Source organism: Hemicordylus capensis, chromosome 3 (genome assembly GCF_027244095.1).
Source record: "Hemicordylus capensis ecotype Gifberg chromosome 3, rHemCap1.1.pri, whole genome shotgun sequence".
Taxonomy (NCBI): domain Eukaryota; kingdom Metazoa; phylum Chordata; class Lepidosauria; order Squamata; family Cordylidae; genus Hemicordylus; species Hemicordylus capensis.
In genome coordinates, this window is record NC_069659.1 from 346,727,657 (window position 1) to 346,753,173 (window position 25,517).

Below are 25,517 nucleotides of genomic sequence, written 5' to 3' on the forward strand. Positions count from 1 at the left end.
GGGATTGAGAGACCCTTGGTCGGCCTGATGGATGACCTTTACCGGGGAATCGACAGGGAGTGTGACTCTGCTGGTTCTTTTGGATCTCTTGGCAGTGTTCGATACCATCGACCATGGTATCCTTCTGGATTGCCTGGGGGAGTTGGGGATAAGAGGCACTGCTTTTCAGTGGTTCCGCTCCTATCTCGCGGGTAGATTCCAGATGGTTGAGCTTGGTGACAGTTGCTCCTCAAAATGGGAGCTGTTATATGGAGTCCCTCAGGGCTCCATTCTGTCACCAATGCTTTTTAACATCTATATGAAACCGCTGGGTGAGGTCATCAAGAGATTTGGTGCTGGATGTTATCAGTATGCTGATGACACCCAAATCTACTTCTCTTTTTCATCTTCATCATCAGGAAATGGCATTCATTCCCTAAATGCATGCCTACAGGCAGTAATGGGCTGGATGAGGGATAACAAATTGAAACTGAATCCAAGCAAGATGGAGGTTTCCTCTTTTGGGGTATACAATCTAACTGGGCTTCTAGTATTGTGGATTTTTAGTAAACTCCATGCATTCTGGAGCGAAGTGACTCTCCTGATTTTCCCTTTCAGCTTTCTTTTCACCATACTCCTCATTTTGGAGAAGTTTTCTCTTCTGAAATTCAAAATGTCCATGTTAGATGTCCTTGGTGATTCTCTCCCCGAATGTATGCTGAATTTGATGGCACTATGGCCACTGTTCTCTAGAGGGTTGATGACACTGACATCATGCACTAGGTCCTGGGTGCCACTCACAATTAGGTCCAAAGTCGCCTTCTCTCTGGTTGGTTCCAAGACCAACTGTTGTAGGGCACAGTCATTTAGCGTATCTAGAAATTTGACCTCTTTGTCATGACCTGACTGTGAATTTACCCATTCTATGTGTGGGTAATTGAAGTCACCCATGATTACAGCACTGCCACTCTTTGACACGTCCCTGATTTCCTCCTGCAACTCCCAGTCACTGTCGGCGTTTTGATCCGGGGGGCGATAGCACGTCCCCAGTAGCATGTTCCCTTTCAGGCCTTGTATTGTCATCCACAGGGTTTCTGTGGAGGACTCCAGTCCACCTAGGTTTTCTAGCTTGTTAGATTCTATCCCTTCTTTAACATACAGTGCTACCCCTCCTCCAAGGCGCCCCTCCCTGTCCTTTCTATAGAATTTATACCCAGGGATAACAGTGTCCCACTGGTTATCACTGTTCCACCATGTTTGTTATGCCCACTATATCTATTTCTGTGTTAGCCACCAAGCACTCCAGCTCACTCATCTTGGCTCAGAGGCTTCTGGCATTGGCATATAAGCACCTGTACGCTGAGTCTCTCCCCTGATGTACGCTATTCTTTTGACTCTTTGACCTGCTGGCACCGGCTCCTGTCTGCTCTTTATGGGGCTGTGCTCTGTCCCCTTCTGTTTTATCTGAATTCTTTGCACCCTCACACTTTGAAGGATGGCTTTTGCCACATGGGATACTGCCCAGCTCCCATCAGCTGTTCCCCAGGCATCATTTTAAAAGCTGCTTTGCAACCTTTTTGATTTTAAGCGCCAGCAGTCTGGTTCCATCTTGGTTCAAGTGCAGCCCGTCCCTTTTGTACAGGCCTTGCTTTCCCCAAAATGTGTCCCAGTGCCTAACAAATCTAAACCCCTCTTCGCGGCAGCAACGTCTCATCCACGCATTGAAACCCCTCGGCTCTGCCTGTCTCACTGTACTTGCCTGTGGAACAGGTAGCATTTCTGAGAATGCTACCTTGGGGGTCCTAGACTTCAATACACTGCCTGTCAGCCTAAATTTGGCTTCCAGGAACTCCCGACTGCATTTCCCCACATCGTTGGTGCCGACGTGCACCACGACAGCTGTCTCCTCCCCAGCACTGCCTAGGATCCTGTCTAGACACTGCATGATGTCCGCAACCTTCGCACCAGGCAGGCAAGTCACCGTGCGGTCAATACGCGGGTGTTTCCTTCTCTCCCTTTAACTGAAGGCCTGTAGGGTGTGAAATGCCCTCAACCTCTCTTTCCAAGAAGAAAATGAGCCTTTAGGCCACAGCACCAACTCCAAGCCATAGCAAAATACGGCGCTACTTCAAATGACTGTGCAACTGTTTTCAAATGACTATGCAACAGGTCTTCACAGTCCATGAGCCTACTAAGCAAAATGCAGCCCACCAAGGCATCAAGGATTCTGTGCTTAGGCAGTGCTCCCCTGGAAAATTAGACAGGTAGAAGGGTATGCAGATGGCAAAATGCTGGGTATGCAATAATTCTAACAGCTGGTTCATGGCAACATTTCTGTTGTGTTTCCACTAGATACAGATGTGATATTGATATGAATGCTAAAGGGTCTGTGAGACCAGAGGTGCTCTTACCCCTGAACTTCAGGGCTGAAGTCCAGGGCCTCCACACCCCCTAGGGGCCCCCAAATCCTCTTTAGTCTGTTCTGGGTGGTGTAGTCACCACACCGCCGGCCACACTGTGCTGTGCCAGGTGGCTGAGAATGATTGAGACCTGTGCCGGGTGCTTTAGAGACAGCGGGGAGTGGGGGGAAATATGTGGGATGGGAATATGTTAAGCTGCATGTTGAAATTTTTCTGCTAGTGCATATTTGCATAAACATACCTGTTTTATATTCTAACATTCTTGTGAGTACAGTAACTGTGTGTTGTCTCAAGAACCCACGTGTTAAAAATACTGTGTTTGTCACAGTGTGTGTAGAGGGATGATGTTTAACTTGCAGCTTGGGCGGGCAGCTCCAAAGGCCTTTAGGTCCAGTCTCCAAAATTACCTCGGTGCACCACTGTGTGAGACATCTAACCCACTTGTGGACTATTTACAACAGCCTATACAAATTTTAACAACAAAGAATTGGCTTCAGAAAGAACCAATTAGCATACAACTGTCTATAATCTGAGAGCTACTTAACATATCAACTGTATACTGAACAGATTACATGCACTGGGTTACTGATTAGAATATTCTAAGAATAAATCAAGGAAGTTATCCCAGATTTCTGACCATTTATCTGGTTTATTTAATTTTGAGGGCCCATTTTTCATGTCCCACCATCTCAAGCAAGTCGTGCACCTATTCCTCAATCTTAGGGGGAGTGGGAGATTCCCATTGCCACAATATTACTCTCTTGGCCACCAGTATGCCTCTCCATAGCCATTGTTTAGAACTTGATTTTAGTCCCCAATCTGCTGGGATATATCCCAGTACTATGTTCAGGTCCCTCAGTGCAAGAGATGATTCCATCACCAAATTAATTTGCATAATCACCTCCTTCTAGAAGCCTTGCACTGTGGGACAGTCCCAGAACATATGCATTAAGTCTGTGAGGATTATTGCATCTCCAGCAATTACTATTTGAGACCATATTTAATCGCTTAAGATGCAGAGGAGTCCAGTAGGCCCTGAAAATAATCTTCTAAGGTGCAATTTAAGATCCATTGAGCTACATTTAACACTACCTAAGATCTCGTGCCATTGCTCTGATGACAGTTTGTGTGAGTTCCATGATCCATTTGTCCCTAAGTATATCCAAGCCGAGACTTCCGGTCAAGACGCTGATGGGAGGACAGCGTTTTTGTGAGCTTACTCTTTTAATCTTTTAGCTTTGTTTATTTCGTTTTATCAACTTGGCTAGCTGCCTCTGAGGAAAATCTTGAAGCACAGCAGCTGCTGTTTGGCTTGTTTTAATTTGTTTTTATTCTATTTGAGCTAATATTTATTTGAGAAACTACGTCAGAAAGGAGACTGAGCATCGAGTATTAACAAGGACTACCTGATTGTTTTCTATTATAAAGAGATCTCCTGACTGGTCTTCGAGGTGTTATGACTAAGAATAAATCTTCTAGATTTAAATCACGAGAGCAAGGGTTGAACTCTGGATCTCCAAAGCATGCCTTTGTCCAGACTAAATTGGATACCTTCTTATCAAAACAACGGAATGCTCATAAAAGTGATAGTAATGATGAAGTCATTTTATGCCAAGAGTTAAAGTTCTTGGGGAATGAGACTCTCCCTTCTGAATTAGATGTGACTGGAAGGCAGAAAGGAGATGGAGTTAGAGAAAACTTTGCTTCTTCCTTGTCTCTATCTTTATCCACTCCTACTCCCTTTCTGCTTACAGACTCTCCTCAAGCACAGAATCTGTCTGATCCAACTAAAGAGTCATTTTTCCCTTTGGCTAGCACGGCTAGTGATCCATGCCTTAAACTCTCACTTCTTACATCAGAGACGCTTATTTGTTTATTTCAGCGTATGTCATCAATTGTTGCTAAGCTTGATGAACTTAAGGTTGCAGTCAATAAACTATCTTCAGTATCAACTTCAACTTCCTCCAAATATGAGACCAAGAAGTTTGACTTATATTCTGCTGAAGGATCTCAAAAGATTTGTCAAGTGAACTCAGATGATTGGGCTAATGTTAATTCTAATTTTGCCTCTACTCATTGCAAGGAGACTCCCAATGAAAAAGCAGCCCCTATAGGCTGTCTTAGTAAAGTTTTACAATTGAAGCAAGTTTCTCTTTTAATCTCTTTGAACCGTTTGAACTCAAGCCGATGGTCTAGTTGGTTTTTAATTAAGCGCTCTCTTGCACAACTTCTTTCATTCCATATCAATTTTATTGATCTTCAGTCATATGATATACAACCCACCAGAAGACCGAATACTCTTAAGCTTCTCCTCACATTCAAGTCATCCTTAATTCCGCTTTCTCTTCTACGTATGCATGATTTTTTGGCTATCTACAATATCCAACCTCAAAGAGTTTTTGCTGATGTTTATTCTAAAACATTTAAAAGGAAGAGCTCTCCTGAAGTGTCAAATAGGAATTTCACTTCGGCTGTTAAATGCTCTGTGTTCCCTCAGGATATTGCTCAGGACATTTCCCCCTTGGCTGATTCTGCTATGAATCAATTGCAAATTTTATCTGTTAAGATGGACTGTGAGTCCTTTAATAACTCTGGAAATTCTGGAAACAATCTTAGTATTTCTCCGGATGAATTGAATAGTAGCCAGCTGTTGACCTTATCAGAGATCAATTTTTTTCCTGATCATTCTTCTCCTTCCACCTCTGGAACAGATGAACAATTAATTGTTATGCAGGAGGAACTGGAGTCTAGTCAGAGGATCTGTATTAAATCGGATACTTTGCCAGAATTACCAATCCTATTAGACAGTTCATCCCAAGACAAGAGGGACCCTGCATTGGAGGGTCAAGTATTGCCTTTCTCTGCAGACCCACATTTTGATCAATGTATGTTACTCTTAAATACAGGTTCATCCCGTCAACCTTTGCAGGAAGCTATTCAAACTAAGGCAGCACTATCTCCTATGCCTGCCCTAATGAATTTGCAAGATTCTGGTTCTCCAGCTCTTCTTCCTTCTCTGCTAGACCAGTCATTTCAGCCCGAGATGGAGGACCTTCAGGCATTTGCTGATTTTACTGGTCCGTATATGGAACACAGGCAACTTTTGGATTATGCTAATATTGTAACTGAGCATTCTGACTGACAATTTTGTAAGAGCCGTTTTCTCAAAAGTCTCTCGTGGAATGTGGCTGGACTAAGGACAAAACTGCTGGATTTGGAATTTCGGAAATTTCTGGTGGACGCTGACCTTTTTTTGCAGGAAACTTGGATGACCGAGGACCCGTATTTGAATAGTTTTGTTACCTTCTCACTTGCAGCTACTCCTCCAGTGAATAGAGGTAGAGCGACTGGTGGTCTCTGCATATCAGTTAACACTGCTCTTAATTTTGAATGTCTTTTACTACCGAGTTGTGACCAGTTTGCTATGGCCCTTCTTGTTAAAGCTAAGGCCTTGCTCCTATTACTCATTAATGTATACATTCCACCTTTGAATCGGATTGTTTGCATTAAGTCAATATGGTCTAAACTGAAATTATACATAGAAGGTCTCCAATGTTTGTATCCTCAAGCGCATTTGATAATTGCCGGCGATTTCAATGCTAGGCTGGCTGATAATAATCAAAAACTATTTGCTATGTTTAAATCTTATTCATTTGATGGGGAAATTCAATACCCACTGTTAACTCGTCAATTTAAGGACTCCAAGGGAAATTTTGCTGGGCTATGCCTATTACAAACTTTTGATGAACTAAACTTGCATATTCTTAATGGGGCAATGTATGGTGATTATCCAGCTGAATATACATATTGGTCTAGCGCTGGCTTTTCAACAATTGATTATATGGCTATCTCACCTTCGCTTTTTACTCAGCTGGTAAATTTTAGAATTGTTATCCGGTGTGAGAGTGACCACCTCCCGGGGGAATTACTCCTAAATTTTGATACTTTACCTAAATTGGATGTGATTTGTACCCCCACTTCTGATCTGGAGGTTTGTCCCTCTCGGGTGAGATGGTCGGATAGTTTGGGTGCTAGGGTGGACTCCTTACTGACGTCTCGTAACATTGATATGCTTCGCTCAGTTATACTATCTGGTGGTTGTGAACTTGGGCCAGACTTTTTAAGATCTTATGACAAAATAATACAGACCCTACAACCTATTCTTACTCGGCCAAAGCCTGGGGGAGCTGGTGGGATCTCAAAAAGCTCCCATGGGTGGTTTGATGAGGAGTGTTACAAAGCTAAACACCAACTTACTGCTGCCCTTTTGGTCCACAGAACTACTCTGACCTCTACCTCATTGGCTGAGGCGATGGATAGGAAGAAAGCTTATAAACTTCTTATAAAGCGCAAAAAGAGCGAAGCAGTTATGGCTGACTGGAATCAATTAATTATGGCAGCTAAAGCTAGAAACTCTGCAGTCTTCTGGAGACTGATTACCTGTCAGTTACGATGCAATTCTATTCTTTTTGATTATGTAATCCCCCCATTAGTTTGGGAGCAACATTTCACGAAGTTATTCCAAAAGGAGGACGATTTAGTCTTCCATTTAACAGACATTTCGGCTCCATCATCAGACTGGCCTCCGGTGTCATGCAGTGAAATCAATGCTCTTATTACCCAGTTGAAATCAGGCAAAGCCCCAGGTATTGACCATATTACCGCAGAGATACTTAAGAGTAACATGGCTTGGTGGTCTCCTGTTTTAGCTTCCCTATTCACTTTTATAGACCGAACCACTCAGATCCCGAGTGATTGGGGCATAGCAATCATTATTCCTATCTACAAAAAGGGAGATAGGAGACTCCCAGAGAACTATCGCCCAATTAGTTTACTTAGTACTATTGCTAAACTCTATGCTAGGCATCTGTATGGCAAATTGGTGGATTGGTGCGATAGAGAAAACATTCTATCGGATGAGCAATTTGGATTTAGAGCGGATCGATCAGTTTTGGATCCGGCTTTAATCCTTCAACATCTTGTTGGGAAATATGTGCTTGCTCATAAGGCTGCTCTTTTTGCCGCCTTTATCGATTTTAGGGCTGCATTTGACCTGATCCCGCGTGATAAATTATGGTCTAAGCTGTCTGAATCCACAATTGATCGTCATCTTCTATGCCTCATTCGCAAGCTTCATAATAATTCTAGGATCAGAGTTCGTTGTTCTAGAGTTGGGCATCTTACTAAGGAAGTACTGGTATCTAGAGGAGTTAGACAGGGATGCATTTTGGCTCCCTTGCTGTTTAACCTATATATTAATTCATTGATCGCTCACTTGAATCAACTGCATCACCATCCACCTAAGTTAGGCACAAGACATTTGTCCATTTTGCTTTATGCTGATGATGCGGTAATTTTATCTAGAACTCAAGTGGGTTTAAGGAGAGCTATGCGTGCCCTTGATGATTATTGTAAGTTGAATCTGCTGGAAGTTAATTGTTCCAAAACTAAAATTGTGGTATTTGCAAGACGTCCTATTTTACATCGCTGGTTTTTTAATGGAGTCCAACTTGAACAAGTGAAACAATTCAAATATCTCGGGATTGTTTTTTCTGCTATTGGATCACGACTACTGCACAGAGATTATGTTATCCAGAGTGGAAGAAGAAGTGCTAATTTGATCCAGTCCTTTTTCCGCTCTAGAGGTGCTCAGTATGTCCCAGCAGCCATCAAACTATTTAATGCAAAGGTAAGGGCTCAACTACTGTATGGTGTTCAGTTGGGGCTATACTCCAATTTCGAGAAAGTTGAGGCAATACAATCAACCTTTCTGAAAAACATCTTTCAAGTACCTGGCTGTGTGCCCAGAGTAGTGCTGCGCCTTGAGGCAGGATTGATTAAAGTTGAAGCCTGGGCATGGCTTTTCATTTTGAGCTATTGGCTCAAATTGATGTTTAGGCCTATTGGTATTGTCTCATTGATTTTTCAAGATTCTTATCGCTCAGCCTGGTTGGAAGCTATTGAAGCGAGATTGCAGTACTATGGATTTTCACCTGCAGCCATCCTTAGTTTGCCTTATGAGGAGGCTAGGGGCAGACTTAAGGAAAGGATTCTCGATATGGAATCTCAGATTGACAGGAGTTTAATTCCTAGGGGTGTTTTCCTGAATGTCGAAACTGTAAGCTATTCCCCAGCCAGATATGTATCTCTTCTTACAGTACCTAAATTTCGTAGGGCTTTAACTTTGGCCCGTTGTAACGCCTTGAATACAGCTGTGCTGCAGGGGAGATTCCAAAATATTCCTTATCATTGCCGTGTTTGTCCGTGTGGATCGGGAGAAGTTGAGACGACGGCTCATGTTCTTTTGTATTGCCAATTTTACAGTGATATTAGGAAGAAATACATTTCACCTCAACTTATCCTGTTTCCAGGATTAACTGAAACTGATTATTTAAATTTAATTTTAAAGGATTGTAAAGAGGAGAACTTACTCAATGTTGCTAAATTCTGTTATATTTGTGGTGTTATTCGGAATGAAGTTGTTAATTCTAAATGATTTTATTTTTGTAATTCTGGCCATTGGCTGTATTAATAAAGACTGACTGACTCTGTCTCACCCATTTTGGAGAAATGGGTCCTGTCCATTAGCATGAATTCTCGCTGTAGGCAATTTACAAATATTACGTACCCAATTTAGGAAGTTAGTTGGGAACCTGAATTTCTCAAGGGTTGCCAGGAGAAAGCCCCTTCGTGCTTTGTCAAAAGCCTTCTCTGCATCAAGGGAGAGCAGGAGGGGCTGTCTGTTTTGCTGGGATGTAATATTAATAAGAATGTGCACCAACCATATGTTGTCTGCCCGCTGCCGGCTAGGTATAAAGCCAACCTGTCCTGTTTGTACAATAGTATGTACGCAGATACTGAGACGGGTTGCCAAAATTGTGGCAAAAATTTTTACATCAAAATTTAGTAATGCAATTGGTCTATAGTTTTCACATTGATGCAGGTCCCTATGTGGCTTTGGTATAAGAGACGCATTTGCCTCATGCATCATAAGTGGCAGCATATGTGTATTTGTGGCTTCCATTGCCACCTCCACCAATAGTGGGGCCAGTTTATCAGAGAATGTTTTGTACCAATCAGACAGGTAACCATCCCTGCCTAGAGCCTTTCCTGATTCAGTATTTTTTATTGCTTCTTAAATTTCAGTTAAGGATACCAGTGCAGCAAGAAATGCAGGTTGTGATTCAGTAAGGGTTGGCATCTGGATTTTATCCAGGAACTTCTGGATCCCATTCCCATCATGAGAGGGGACATGATTATATAGTGCTGAATAAAACTTTTCAAACGCCAAATTAATTGCTTTGTTGTCTGTTCGTAATTGCCCATTACTGTCCTATGTGTGAGCAGTTCTGTATTTGATTGATCCTATAGGCCAAAAGCTTGCCTGCTTTTTCTCCTGATTCCCAGTATGTTTGCCTAGAGCAAGTCAGGAGGAAGAATACCTAGACTTCGAAATGTGAAGCCAGATGTAATTGTTTCGCGTACAAAGTATGTTAAAAGATGGTTAAATGTCTGTTGTAGGCCTGAGCTGTACCGGCAGAGAGTCCTTGAATTAAATGCATCTGATGAACGTGGAATACAAGTTGTTCGAGAGAAAGTGAAGAGATTTGCTCAGCTTACAGTGTCGGGAAGCCGTTCAGAGTAAGCAGAATGATTGGAGCCGCTCCGTAGGATCGTATTTCCCCATGTCAGTTTTATGTGGGTTAGCTTTGTAATGCTAAAATAAGCCATGAGTCAGCTCTGCATGATGGTTTTTGGGCTCTAAAATGCATTCCTCCATGAGTCACTGGAGCATTCTGAGATAACCTTTCCTCCACCAGCTGCACACACCTTGCACTAACAGAATGTGTCATGCATTGAAAGGGTTCTCCCCATGGCCTGTGCCCTAAATAAATCAGATCTTATGTCATTTGCTTCTGACCTTGATTCAAGATCCAAAGAAAAGAGAGAGGGATCAGGACTACATAAGACAACTGCATGCTTTAAATACAGTCCTTTCCATAGGAGCGAGGCTGTAGTTTGGTGGTACAGCATTTGCTTTGCATGTAGCGGGTCCCAGGTTCAATTTCTGGCAACATCTCCAGATAGGGCTGCGAATGACCCTCGTCTGAAACACTGAGCTGCTGCCAGTCAGTGTAGACAACACTGAGCTAGCTGCTAGATGGACCAATTGACTCAGTATGGCAGCTGTTTGCTTCCCACACTTCTAAGAGGTTTTGCACCCTTCAGTTCTTTGGATCAGCTATCTCCTGTGACAGTCTTGTGCTTCTCCCTAAAACCCGGCTGGAAATTTAAAAAACAACCACCAGTCAGTCTGATCCTCTGGAACTGAGAGAGGGGTGAGTTCAAATTGGAATTCTGTCCCACATTATCAGGAACCTTCCACATTTTATGTGCCTGTTAGAGACTTTTTTTCTAGAAGATAATCTAAGACATAAGAACATTAACAGAGATCTATTGTGTTCTGAGATGCATGTTTTACAAGCAAGAAAACTGCAAGCAAACAATGAAAAATTAAAAGCATCATTCAAATCTTAGAAACCGATGGAGTTGGCAAAGCACAATGCTTGCATCATAGCCTGTTGGTTTTGCCAAGATAAACTGCTGAACATGGAACTCTGCACTAATATTATAAGTTGCTAATGTGTGTTTTGGCGATGGGTGTGTGTTTAGTGGCAGGCCCTGTCCCCCTTTTAAGATTATAATCTTGGATGAAGCGGACTCCATGACTTCAGCAGCGCAGGCAGCTTTAAGGCGCACCATGGAGAGAGAATCCAAAACGACACGCTTCTGCCTTATCTGTAATTACATCAGCCGGTATGTATAGGCTTTACTATCTCCCCAGGTTATTTTGCTTTCTTATCTGCAAGAGCCCTTCCTAGAAAGCCCAATAACCACTTGTATTCTGCTTAAATCCTATCTGTGGAAAGTCAGAAATCTAACATAATTGACATGTGCTAAACTAGATGTATCTACTGTGGATGGGTGGGAGTGAAAGCTATATTTTCTTGTACCATAGAAATGGGAAGGATGGATTTCCTTTTAAGGATTATTGCACAGGCTCCTGTAACTGTGTGTGCCTTCCTCCCTTTGACAGGATAATAGAACCCATAACATCTCGATGCTCTAAATTTCGTTTCAAGCCCCTTTCAGACAAAACCCAATGGCAGAGACTTCTAGACATTGCTGAAAAGGAGAATGTGACAATCAGCACCGAGGTAGCCTTTCTTTTAGTTCAGAGACTTGTTCTTGTACAGTACTATTAAACAGAGATGCACTGCTTTGTGTTTCCTTCCACCGCTGGCCCAAATGCATGGTATAATTATTCCCGCTTCACAGAAGATTGAAAGCTCCTGCAAATTGGCCGAAATAATGCCTAAGCATAGTAAGGGAGTTTCTGTGCTCAATCCATGGTGCCTGTCTTTTTTTGGTTAGTGTGCCATGAGTCTAAATCTAAAGGAACAAAATCATGCTATTCTAGTAAGCAGTCCAGTACATATGCTGTTCCTCCATGAGGTGAGGTGGCCTTAACTCTAGTTCAGTGAGTTAGGAATCAGGTTGCAGAGCAGTGCTGGAGAGGCAGGCTGGGCTGTCGGCCTGGCTCGATGCCATACGTAGGCCCCTGTACCCTTCTGCTGCTGTTTAAGAGCGCCTTGGGGCTTTGCGGCTGGAGCAAGTAGTAAAAGTCAGCCGACTCATTTATTCCAATCCTAATGTCTCCTGTCATGCTGTACTGTTGCTGTTTGGAGAGAAATGGAGGCCTTTCTCCACTGCCAGAAGACACACACTATAGCAGCAAAGGGGAGAGAGGCAATTCCATAGTACAAATTTGCATAATTAACTTTGCTGAAGGAACACTCTGCAGGGCTCAAGCTTGCACATCTTCTCTCACCAGTAGATGTCTGTCCAGTGAAATATGGAGACCCGAAAATTTCCAGTTATAACACACTCCTATATATTGTATGCAGCCCTAACTTTTAAAAGAATATGGAGGGCAATCATCATTTGCATTTGTAATATGTACCATCAGACTTGGACTTGTTTCTCTTCCTCCTTTCTTGCCTCCGAGTTGCCTGGACAAAGAGAGCTACTGCTAGTTAGTACGAATTCTATAACTTCCCTTGGCAGGAAACAGTTTCCTTGCTGGCAGGGTTAGGAATTGTACTTGTTTCCTACAGTACATGGTGCACTGAGATGGGGAGGCAGGCCGATCACAGACTGGAAGGCTCGTCCAAACATTCAGAGCTGATTTGAGCCCACTGGTTCAGGAGAAGAGAGGGTGAGAATGTGTGGCTCTATGAAGCGGGTATTACTTGTGAAAATGCCCCCGCCCCCATGTATATCTCCATATATTATACACATCACGGACAGAGGCTCCCATGTATATCTCCATGTTTTATACACATCATGAACTGAGGCTGTTAAAAAGTGGTACTTGCCTAATTTTATATCTCTTACTTTCTTGGGCTCCCATTACAGTAACTGTCAATAAGCAGATTCTCTGCATTGATATCTTGGACTTTCAGGGTGTGTAGTTTATCATGCTTTTAAAGCAGTGTGTGTTGGGGAATGTCTTTTGATAGCTGTGTAGGAGAACAAATGAGGTTATGCACAAAGTTTCACCCTGTGTTCCTAGAGTGGCCTTCAGGGACATGTCCATCATAAAGATCAAACCATTTAAAAGATAATCGCTGGCTCACTGAGTGCACATACATCATTCCGTCATTCCCTCCCTCCCTCCCTTGAGATGGCTCATTCTTCCACCTTTGAGCACACCCTCACATCACCTACCAGCCTGAAACACAAGACTGGCTTGTATGTGTGTAAATTATTTTTACAGCACCATCACCTTATTTCTGCCGCACTTTTTACAGCAGGAAGGAGCTTACAATCTTGTTGCAACATCCACTTCAGAATGCTTGTAGAGAAAAGTGTCATGAGAAGTAACTTTAAGGTACATGATGGAAGCAATTGGAAGATGCTTTGTCCCTTTCAAACAGATGCGTGTCTTAGATACACTTTCAGCCAGAACACATTTGAGGAGGAAATCTTGAAATGTGTTGTTTCTACAGGTAGCAAATGCTTTTAGTGGGCACAGTGCTGTTTTATTTCTCTTCCCCCACTCGCCCCCCAGCCTCACTTATATGTGAGCCTGCCTACTTCATTGGATATGAAATCAAATGTGTTGTGTGCCCTGAGAAAAATAGATGCTCCAGAAAAGGACCTCCAGGGTCCATCCCTTCTAATCAGTTATTTACTCCTGGTGTTATTTTAAATCTTATTTCTTCCTGTATTCCTTAGGCAGTATCTTACCTTGTTCAAGTGTCTGAAGGAGACTTGAGAAAAGCAATCACTCTTCTTCAAAGTGCGATGCGATTAACAGGCGGGAAAGAGGTTACTGAGAAGACAGTTGCTGAAATCGCAGGGGTGGGTCCATTTCCTCTCATTTTGAACTGCCTATCATGCTTGCTATCTGAAAAGTGATGAAGTGGCCCCCTCCCTGCCCTTTGCAAAATGTACTTTCAGTACTCATAGGCTTGGCTTAATTTTTTTTAATTACTTGCTCTGAATCACTTCATGATTTGAGATGGAAAATGAGACATGTAGGAAACGTTCTTTTTAGAAAACATTTGACTCTCTGTTCTGGGTCAGAAAGGGAAAGCTTTGAGTTAAAAAAAAAAGCCTCTTGCATTCTACTAGGTTTCTAATTGCATTAGGCTTAAAAATTTTTTTTTAATGTTGCTTACTACACCTTGTGTACATATGTGCGACTAAACCATTCAGATTAATAGGGAGATCCTACCTCATGAAAGTGTACCCCTGCAGTACTTCTCTCAAGTACTATATTCAGTTAAAGGGGGAAAACCCCTTTTGATTTACAGGAATAGTTATGGGTGTGGCAGCTCTGAGTTCCAGAAAATGAGGAAATTCAGTGGCCCATGATGTTCATGCTATGAGATGTGATATCCAGTCTGATATATTGTACTGGCCTACACGATCATAACCATGGAAACACAATTTGGCTAGGTCTCACATGTCCAGTGCACTACCTGCGTAGGCTGGTGACAATAGCAAAAGTTGGGATTTAATGTTACAGCAATATTTAAGCAGCCCATTTGTTGCTTGCTAGGAGGCATGACCAGGTTTCAGGCCAGGTTTCTTGGGAGGTTGGGGAAGAGAGGTAAAATTTGGTCTGATAAGGCCTTATGGGCTTATGATATCCTTTGGCAAATGGTCTGCATCCTCACAGCAAACAACTCTCCTCTCATTCCACTCCCAACTTCAAGACACCATAAACTGATAAGGGCTCTGGCCACTTCAAAGCCAATGGACTCCTGAGGGTGTGAGGATTAACTGAGATTGGATGAGATGCATTTGCACTGATGCTGATTCATTCCTCCTACCCAGACTCTCTCTTTAGCTGTGAAGGAGGCAGAGCGCCTGAAAGTATATTGGAATGAAGTGTGTCATAAGAACAGTCCAGCATCCTGTTTCACACACTGGCCCACCAGATGCCGCTGGAAGCCTACAGGCAGGTGTTGAGGGCATGCCCTCCCTCCTGCCATTACTCCCCTGCAACTGGTACTCAGAGGCATCCTGCATTGGAGGCTGGAGGTGGCCTATAGTCCTCCGACTAGTAGCCGATGATAGACCTCTCCTCCATGAAGTTATCCAAACCCCTCTTAAAGCCATCCAGGTTGTTGGCTGTCACCACATCTTGTGGCAGAGAATTCCACAAGTTGATTATGCATTGTGTGAAAAGGCACCTCCGTTTATTGGTCCTAAATTTCCTGGCAATCAATTTCATGGGATGACCCCTGGTTCTAGTGTTATGTGAGAGGGAGAAGAATTTCTCTCTCTCCACTTTCTTCAGACCGTGCATGATTTTATAGACCTCTATCATGTCTCCCCGCAGTCATCTTTTTTCTAAACTAAATAGTCCCAGGTGTTGTAGTCTTGCCTCATAAGAAAGGTGCTCTAGGCCCCTGATCATCTTGGTTGCCCTCTTCTGTACCTTTTCAAGTTCTAAAATGCCCTTTTTTAGAAGTGGCAATCAGAATTGTATGCAGTACTCCAAGTGTGGCTGTGCCATAGTTTTGTAAAAGGGCATTATAATATTAGCCGTTTTATTTTCAGTTCCCTTCCTAATGATCCCTCGCATGGAACTGGCCTTTTTCACAGCTGCCACACATTGAGTTGACACTTTCAATGAGCTGTCCACCACAACCCCAAGATCCCTCTCCTGGTCAGTCACCAACAGCTCAGATCCCATCAATGTGTCAATACAGTGTCAGGGGAAGTGCACTGTGAGGCCTTCCCAACACCAACCTCTCCCATACAGCATATGGAGAGGGAAGTAGAAATACCTTCCTCCCTACCCTGTGCTGCTCAGGTTTGGAAATGGGAGTAGTTTCCTGCTCCTCTAGACACACTTGCTCGCTTCAGTGTATATACTGGTTTATTGTGAGATGGTAACACACCATCCTGCTTTTATTATTCTGTTCCAGGTTGTCCCTGAAGAAATCTTGGATGGACTACTAGCCGCCTGTCAGAGTGGTTCATTTGAAAAACTGGAAGTTGCCACAAAGGTAGCTTATCTAAGATTTTTTAAACATGAGGGTCAGGATTTGTTTTTTTAAAAAAACACCCTTTCACTGTGTTGGTAGATGATAGTGGTTATGTAAGCATATTGAAACTAAAAACTGCTCGCCTTTAAGTCAATCAGGGTGTAAATGTAACACGAGCTCCCTGACATTTACCAGTCCTGTGACCTTAGCCAGGAAAGCTCTCCTGAGCGGAGAAGGCAGCACTCCCTCATTACAGATGTCTCTAGTCCCTTGTTACAGATGTCTCTAGAGGTAAAACTAGTCAGATCAATTTGTGCAGCCCAGTTCTCCTGGATTCTTTTTAACTCTTGGAATTCTTGTGTCTTAATATAGCAAGATTCTTCTTCCCAAAGCTTAAGGCTCTGCATATATGAAGAATGAACAGCTTCAGCATAAAGGGTATTGTTTGAATAACTGGACATGGTGGGTGCTGAAACTACATGGGAATTCTATGCTTCAAATCAGCATTTTCCCACTTCCATTCTTTAAAGAACTCTTGGGTGGATGCTGTCAAGGACTTGTGATTGCTAATTTTCAATTTATCAGTATGCCCTCAAATACAATCTCTGTTTCATTCAGTTCTTCAGACTCCTCCTATGTAAAGGTCAGGCACAGATATCTGCATCCTTCAAGGGAAGAACCGTAGCTCAGGGGAACAGTGTCTGCTTGGCATGCAGAAGTAGTCTAGAGGCAAATCTTAGAAAAGGCCTTTGAAATGCTGTAGGTGTAGTCTTTTTGTAACCATGTGGAAACCTATTTTTTCTTTTAAAAATGTAATTGTTCAGAAAATCTCTTTTCTTTGCAGGAATCATGCTTTAGAATGTTGTAAGTGATGGATAGGCTTCCTTTAGAGTAGGGCTAGATGTATTTTGAAGGCTTCTTCAAACATTACCTTAGTGGTTTGGACCTTCCTCATTAGCAGTAGAGAATTCTCCATAAAGCATTAAGCACATTTGTATGCATGTAATATGCTAGATAAGGTACTAGGCCTCTGGTTATCTCCCAGATTTCAACAAGTTGACTACTTGTGTTAAAAAATTCTTAACAGTTATATCATACTAATATATAACAAAATGAGACAGTCCTCTCTTGTCTGAGCTGCCAAATAACCCTTTGGGGCCTGGACAAATTCCATGTAAACTACCTTTTTGTGTTGGCATTGTGTGATTCCCTTGTATCTTGTAATATACAGAAGAACCTCAATATTTGTGGGGTTTTCGTTCTGGGCTGCAGCCGCATATATGGAAACAACGATATCCAGTCATCGTGGGCTACGGGACCGTGGGGGTTAGGTACCTAGTCGGCCGAAAATTGGCCGATTTTAGTGGGGGGGGGGAAGCTTACCGTGCTCTGCTGTTCCCCGTGTTGTGGGCTGTGCCCCCAAATCAGCATCCTCCCCCCCATTTCTTTTTTACAAAGATAGGAGCCGTTTTGTGGCTCTGTTGAAGAAAATGGCAGCCGGAAATTACCTCCATGGTCATTTTCCTTCAGAGGAGGGTTGCATCCGCTGCTAGGATGGGTTGTCTCGATCTCCTGTTCCTAGACAGGGCCAATCAGGAGCTTTGGCTTACATCAGGAGGGAGGGACAATCGCCTCAGGCTCCAGTTCTTCGCCCTGTCTCGCTCCAGCAGGACTGTGTTTTTTGCTCCTACCGGTACTTTCCTGCATTTCTGCTTTCTCCTCTGCCTTATCGGCATAGCGACAGGAGGTGCAAGGGGGAGAAGACAAAGAGCAGTTTTTCCTCTCGTGGCTTCCTTGTTACCTAATTGGGGATGGAGCATTCGCGCGAAAAGAGAGAGGCCTCTCCCTCTCTCTCAGAGGATTCGATAGCACACTCTGTGTGCCAGGCTGATTGGGCTGCGGCCTCCGTCCCTGCGCTCAACACTCGGGCCCATGGCTCGGCAAAGGCCATCAAATGGGCCAAGAAGCGGGCGAAAGCCTCTTCGGCGGCCCGTTTGCCTGATGGCGGCTCTCCACCCCGCTCGTCTGCTCAGGGAGCCATTTTCCAGGAGGGTGAGGGCAATCCTTCCACTCCTCTCCTCCAGCGAGAATCGGAGGCCAAGGAAGTTCACTCAGGTGAGCCTGCCGAGGGTCAGCAAGGGGGATCCGGGCTGGGGGACACCTTTTCCGCCCCTCCCCCCAAGCGCGTGTGCGCCGCTTCCCAAGCCACCGCAGCCGCTACTGTCCCAGAGCCGGGCAACAACCAGGCCGAGGATGAGGAGGAGATTCCGCCGCGTTTTGCAGCGCTCCTCAGGCGAGTTGTGGCTGAAGAGCTACAGAAGCTGCCTTGGTTTGCTCCGCCTGCTGCAGCACAGCTCCCTGCTCCCGCTCAACCGCCGGCAGCCCCTAGTGGGTTCCCTGCTCAGCCGCTTCCCGCCAAATCTCCGGCAGCGGCCATTTTGTCTGCAGCCCAGACCGCGCCGGCTCCAATCCACCCAGCGGGTCCGGCTGCGCCCCGAGATGGCGGACCCCCTCCTTTGTCCCCTTGCTGCCCAGTCCCACCTTTGCCGGCTGTGGCTGCTTCCCGCTCTGTTCCCCGCGGGCTCCCTGCCCCGTCGGAGGACTCAGAATCTGACAGGGAAGAGGGAACTTTCCGGTGATGAGGGGGAACCTTCCCCCACCATCAGGCCAACTATCGTCTGTTTCCACAGACCGATTACCCAATGCTTCTTCACAAGGTTAGGAAGACACTGCACTTGGGGGTGGTGGTGCAGCCCGTTCCAGAGGGTACTGACGGAGATCCATCTGTGCTTCCATCTCTAAGATCCCAGGAAATCAATGTCCCCTGCCCTCAACTGTTCCTGGATGTTTTCCAGGCTGAATGGGACAAGCCCATCGAGGGCAAAGGGCCCCCTCCCGCTGTCAGGCGCATGTACAACTCAAGCGCCACGCTGACGGGTAAGCTTAAGGTGTCTCTTGTCGATGCAGAGGTTGCCACCCTGGTTACGGGGGCGGTGCTCCCTAAGGAGGGAGAGGATACGTTGAAAAACGTGGAAGACAAAAGGTGCGATGCTGCTCTGCGCAGGTCGCACGAGGCTAATGCCCTCTCGATCAAGGCCTCTGTCGCTAACTCCATCTTTGGCGGGCCGCAGTTTGTGGGTGCAGGAACTCACCCCTATGGTCCCACCTGAGCTACCCGCCCTTCGGCAGGGCCTTAATAAGCTTGGTAAGGCAGTCAGGTTCATGGCGGATTCATCCCTAAATGCCGCTCAATTGTCCGCCAGGGCGTTGGCCTCTGATGTGACCGTTAGGCGCCACTTGTGGCTCAAGAATTGGAGGGTTGACCAGAAATCTCGTGCAAACCTGCCAACGCCGCCTTTAAGGGGGACAAGCTATTTCGCGAAGCACTGGAACCTGTCTTGGTCCAGACTAAGGACAACAAGAAGGCTATGCCTTCCTCGGTCTCCTCTCAGTGTCAGGAACGAAGGGGCTTATCCTCTCCTGTGACTGGGTTCAAGGGGTTCAGGTCCTCCTTTTCGCTACAGGCAGAACAGGCCCGATAGGTCCAACTGGCATAGACCTCAGTCCTCCTTTAAGGACAACTCCTTTCGAAAGCCTCAACATTCTGGACAGTCCGCCAAGCCAGGGTTCAAGCGTAACCAGGCCCAATGACTCTCCTCGGGGTCCCCTTCCCCCGGATCGAGATCTCCACACTGTGGGGGGCAGACTGGGGAAATTTGCACGCATCTAGACACAGACTTGTTCAGATGCCTGGATCTTACAGTCTCCTCAGGGTACTCTCTGGAGTTTGTAGCGCAACCTCTGGATCGCTTTCTCCCCTCCCCCCGATCCCACAGAGAGTCCAAACACCGCCTGATGTGGGAGGCCATCCGCCACTTACAGGCCATTCAGGTGATCGAGCCTGTTCCCTCGGGGGAACAGGGGCAAGGGGTATATTCTATCCTATTCCTGGTCCCCAAAAAGAACGGGGAATGGAAGGCGATTCTGGACCTCAAGTTTGTGAACAGGTTCCTGCGGAGGAGGGGGTTTCGCATGGAGACCCTCCGATCGATCCTGATGGCCCTCCAGCTAGGGGACTTCCTAGCTTTGGTGGACCTGAAGGAGGCCTGCCTCCATGTCCCCATTCACGAACAGGACCGGCGCTTCCTGAGGTTCGCGTATTGCTCCCATCACTTCCAGTACCGGGCGCTCCCCTTTGGTCTTTCGACTGCGCCTCGAGTGTTCACCAAGATCATGGTGGCACTCGTGGCGCACTTGAGGACCAGGGGCGTATACCTGTACCCGTACTTGGACGACCTTTTGATCAGGTCTCCCTCCCTCCCCAGGGGTCACCGGGACATCCTGTTGACCCTCTCTGTACTGGAGGCTCACGGGTTCATTGTCAACAGACCCAAGAGTTCTCTGTTCCCTCGGACCAGGGTTCTCCACTTGGGCGCGGAGATCGATACAGTTCAGGGGACCGTCTGCTTGACTCAGGAGCGCAGGGGTTCCTTAATTGCGTCATGCCAGGCAATGCTAGCTTGCCCCCACTCTGACATCCTGTCCCTGTCCCAGTTGCAGGGCCGCATGGTGTCCACACTGGGCATAGTGCCGTGGAGCCGGTTCCATTCTCGTCCGCTCCTGTGGTTCCTCCTCCAATACTAGGACCAGGTGATGGACCGGTCCAGGAGGCTGGTCTCCCTTTCGCCCCAGGTAGTCTGGTCCCTACGATGGTGGGTGTCCCCAGCCACATCAAGGGGAGTCAAATTCCTTCCTGTGGAGCGGGTCTAGGTGACCACAGATGCCAGCCTCCTGGGGTGGGGCGGTCACTGCCTTCAGCACGTGGCGCAGGGCCATTGGTCCGAAGACGAGCGCTCCAAATCCATCAACTGGCTGGAGTTGTGGGCAATTCTCCTGGCGCTCTTGGAATTTCTTCCGATAGTCCAGGGTCATTACGTCCTGGTGTGTACAGACGCCACAGCCAAAGCACATGTCGTTCACCAGGGCGGCACGAGGTCCAAGGCTGTGATGTGTGAAGCCTCCCTTCTTCTGACCTGGGCGGAACTACACCTGCTGTCCCTAGAAGCGGACCACCTCAGCAGAGTACTATACGTGGTGGCGGACTGGCTGAGCCGCTCCCAGTTAGATCCAGCGGAGTGGTCGCTGGACCCTCTGGCCTTCCAGCAAATAGTCCAGAGATTTGGCCAGCTGGTCATGGACGCGTTCGCAAAGCAGGAAAACGCCAAGGCGAAGCGCTACCTCTCCAGGTACCACTCCCCCGGAGTGGAGGGCGTGGACGCCCTGTCCTTCCCGTGGCCCCAGGGGCTGATTTATGCCTTCCCACTGTTCGCGGTCATCCCTCAGACCATCCGAAGAGTTCGGACGTTGAGAGCGGAGGTCGTCCTTGTGGCTCCTCACTGGCCTCGCAGACCATGGTTTTCGGACCTGGTGGAGTTGTCCAGCGAACCACCGCTTCCACTGGGCTCCCATCGTCAGCTTCTACGTCATAGTCCAGTATTCCACCCGGATCCGGAGTGGCTCAATCTCTTCGCGTGGAGGTTGAGCGGGAAGACCTAGCAGCTTGTGGTTACCCATCTTCTGTTCAGGACACGATTCTGGCTTCCAGGAGGCCGTCTACAGTCTGAGTATATCAGTCTATCTGGAAGACCTTTGCTGGATGGTGCAGAGCTCAGGGAGTGTCGCCCAGGTCGGCATCTGTGCCCCTTGTCCTGGGTTTCCTTCAGAACGGCCTGGATAAGGGGCTTCGCCCCAATACGCTGCGCCGCCAGGTCTTTGCCATTTCCTTGGCCCTTCCGCTAGATGGACCTCCGTTGGCTCAGCATCCTCATGTGCAAAGGTTCCTCAGGGGTGCTTCTATACTTAATCCCCCCACGGTCCATAGGTTCCCCACCTGGGATCTCAGTTTGGTGCTAAAGGCCCTTACCAAAGCCCCGTTCGAACCTCTGCGGACTGTCCCCTTGTGGCTCCTTTCCTTTAAGGTTTTGTTCCTGGTCGCTATCACGTCTGCTAGGAGGGTTTCGGATCTACGTGCCTTGTCCGTGTGAAAAGAGCTATGCCTAGTCTACCCAGACTACGTTCTGTTGCGTACAGACCCTTCCTTTCTCCCTAAAGTGAACTCAGTGTTCCATAGGGCCCAGGAAATCATGTTGCCATCATTCTGCCCCAGTCCTCCTTCACCCAGGGAACGTGAATGGCACAAGTTGGATGTGCGCAGGGCACTGAGGATTTGAGACGCACTAAGTCTTTTCGGGTTTCAGATTCCCTTTTTGTTTCATTGCGGGAGGGATCGTTGGGGAAGCAGGTTTCAACTTCCACTTTGTCACGCTGGATTTGCCAGTGCATTACATTAGCCTATGCGGGTTCTGCTACCCCGGTCCCGGAAGGGATTACAGCCCATTCCACTAGAAGTGCGGCTTCCACTGCTGCGTTTTCCACCTGAGCTCCCCTGGTCGATATTTGTCGCGCTGCCACATGGACCTCTATTTCCACCTTTGTGAGGCATTATAAAATTCACGATTGGACCTCAGCAGATGCGGCATTTGGGAGGAGAGTATTGCAGCAGGTGGTTTCCTCTTGAGCCAGACCTCACAGCTCCCGCCCGGTATCTCAGGGGCTATGGTAGGTCCCATCCTAGCTGCGGGTGCAACCCTCCTCTGAAGGAAAATGAAGTGTTGACACTTACCTGAAAGATCATTTTCTTCAGAGGTATGGGTTGCATCCGCACCCACCCGCTTGTTTGTCTGGGCTGTTTATCCTACTGTCCTGATATCCGACGCCCCATCTGTCTCCTATATTTATGTGGGGTGGTTTCGCTCTGGAGGTGGTTGGTTCCCCCTTGCAGGGTGTTAGTTAGTCTGGGATCTTCTCCCCAGAATTTTGAACTTGCCGAGTTTTCTGCTGTTCTCACTCTACCTGGCGCTTGTGTTTCTGCTAGGTTCCATTTGAGATTTAACTTCCTTTCTGTTTTTAACCATGACTTTGACTATTTTTCTTCTGGAGCAGTGTTTTGGAGCTGGCTATGAACTGGAGCCTGAGGCGATTGTCCCTCCCTCCTGATGTAAGCCAAAGCTCCTGATTGGCCCTGTTTAGGAGCAGGAGGTTGAGACAACCCATCCTAGCTGCGGATGCAACCCATACCTCTGAAGAAAATGATCTTTCAGGTAAGTGTCAACGCTTCATTTCCGGCCACCTCTGACCTGCGGATATGCAAGGTCGGGTGTCTTTTCTCTGACTGTGGACACATAAATCTGCCGATAACAAGGTCCACCTGTAATTATTTACATGACACCTTATGATGCCCTTATGGGGGAATGGCAAGGAATTAATAAGTTGAGCTTTGTGTCTCCTGGCTTTCTATTGTTTAAGTCAAGGAGTTGCTTTATTCTGCATTTACAGAAGGGTGACATCTTAATTAAAAACTGTTAATGTTAGCAATGATTTTGTTTTCCTCTACATCTAGAATCTGATCAATGAAGGTTATGCAGCTACACAGCTTATAAACCAGCTTCATGATATCATTGTTGAGAGGGAGAATCTCAGTGATAAGCAGAAATCTGTTATTGCAGAGAAACTTGCTGTAAGTCTTGGTTATTTGCATTTCATTTCTCTTAGAGTGGTTAGCCAAACACATGATTAAATATGAACACTTAGCTGCTGTGAGGCACTTTTGATATTTCCAATATGCATTTTGATTTCACATACAGATTTTGTTTTAAACATGCTTTTGCTTCTATAATCTGGGGATCGCCAGGCCTGGAGCACGAGTGTGTTATAACTGGGAAGATGTTCAGTGACAGCTGTGGACCAAGAAGTGCTCTCCACAGTTCTGTGCATTTGCTTGTACTTCAACTATGTGGCTTATAGTCGTTTGTAGCTGGTTCACATCTACCAGTTGTATTCCAGCTCGCAGTGAAATGCCCTTTTATATCCCTGATCTTAAAGTTCCTTCTCCTCCATGCATACATGAACAAGAGAATTATGCTTAAAAATTAGTTCACTTGTGCTTCAAGGGCCATAAGAAATCTTTGATTGTATTTGTACTTGGACATGCTGGTGAACCTTTCATGAGGAGCTGCGTGCAAAATAATGTCTCTTTCTGTGTAAGGCTGACCTTTTATGGTAATGGTAGTAGCTGGAAGAGATCATCTACAGGCAGAGGCAAGAGAAATGGCCATGCAAATAAACTGTCAGGTGGTTTGCCAGCTGCACCGCTCCTCCCCCTCCCCGAGAGAGCGAGAAGCACTTTGTTGCTGCAGAAATACAGCGCAGTACTAACTGGGTTGCTTGATTCAGACAAGATGAAAAAGACACGGAGTTTGTAGAGTTCAAAGCAGGCACGTGCAGTCTCTTCCCTGCCATAGAGGAGAGCGAAGCTAGCTTCCCAGTTGCCTTTCTCTCCAGTAGGGAGGAAAGGTGGAGAAAGTACTGTGTTAAATTACCTGCCACTATCCATTTCCCCTTCCCCAGCTGCCACCACAGGACAACCGGCATCCTTGCTCTGAGGAGAGGAGAGAAGAAAGAAGTGAGCCTAAAGAGCTCACTCTATAAAGATCTAAACATCTTATGTATTTGTGTGTGCTGCATAAACTGCTTTGAAAACTGGGTAAAAAGCGGTATATAAATAAGCATAGAAGTAAACATTGTTTAATGTATTCTTTAAGCTTTTACCTAAGCCACTTTGTGGGAGTTGCTTGAAAAGCAGTATCAAAATATCAGAAGTCCTGCATACATTTACTTCAAGACTGAATGTATGCAAGATATTTAAGCTTGATACTAAATCCTTTCTCCTATTAATATGGTACTCTTTGTGTAAATGCAAACTTATTTTAAGAATATGAAGTCTTTTTATAACTTGAACTCCTGCTGTATATTCCTGAGAGCTGAAAGGTGTAAAGAGAGAGGGATTTGTAAAACTTAGTCAAATGTGTCCTCTGATTTCAGGGTACAGCTTAACACTTGGCCTCTTACCCTGTACTTTTATTTTTCATTTTTTGGCAGGAGACAGACAAATGCTTGGCAGACGGTTCTGATGAGTTCTTGCAGTTGATCAGCCTGTGTGCAGTTGTGATGCAGCAACTAACTCAAAATAACTAACTGCAGGGAGAAAAGACTTCTTGATGGCTCTAGCAGGAGCTGGACATGTTGCTTTAATCATTTTGGCAGAGCAGCTATTTGTGTATTACTTATAATAAAATACAACTACATTGTCTATTGAGCAGTGTGGACTGCCCTACCACTCAGCTGAACCTTACCAATGCACACTTCCTGCTGCTTGAAGAAAAAGTGGGAATTTGAATATTATGATGGCATCCTCAGATTTTTGTTCTGTCATTCTCCACCTCTTCTGAAGGCTATGACTCATTGCTACTGTAAACATTAGCTGCTGGGCCAGTTGAGATGCCAAGTAAGTTTGGCATGTGAGTTTTGTAGTATACACACACTCTCCCTGCCACAAGCGTCCACTTATCTAGGTTAAAGTATTGGTAACCAGGATTGGTTGTTTTTGATATCACAATGTTCTAGTCTACTTGCTTCAAAACTTGGGTTCAGA

General features: G+C 45.8%; 1 protein-coding gene across 2 annotated transcripts in view; it reads left to right on the top strand.

Moving 5' to 3' along the window:
- The window catches only part of RFC4 (replication factor C subunit 4), a 40,525-nt gene extending 15,350 nt beyond the window's left edge, over positions 1-25,175 (top strand). For both annotated transcript variants that reach the window (XM_053310848.1, XM_053310847.1), the window contains exons 7-13: positions 9,921-10,040; positions 11,073-11,216; positions 11,497-11,617; positions 13,701-13,826; positions 15,908-15,988; positions 23,427-23,543; positions 24,965-25,175. In XM_053310848.1, coding sequence (XP_053166823.1) covers positions 9,921-10,040; positions 11,073-11,216; positions 11,497-11,617; positions 13,701-13,826; positions 15,908-15,988; positions 23,427-23,543; positions 24,965-25,060 — 805 coding nt within the window. In that variant the 3' untranslated portion in view covers positions 25,061-25,175. The remainder of the gene's footprint in view (positions 1-9,920; positions 10,041-11,072; positions 11,217-11,496; positions 11,618-13,700; positions 13,827-15,907; positions 15,989-23,426; positions 23,544-24,964) is intronic.
- The last annotated feature ends 342 nt before the right edge of the window (positions 25,176-25,517 follow it).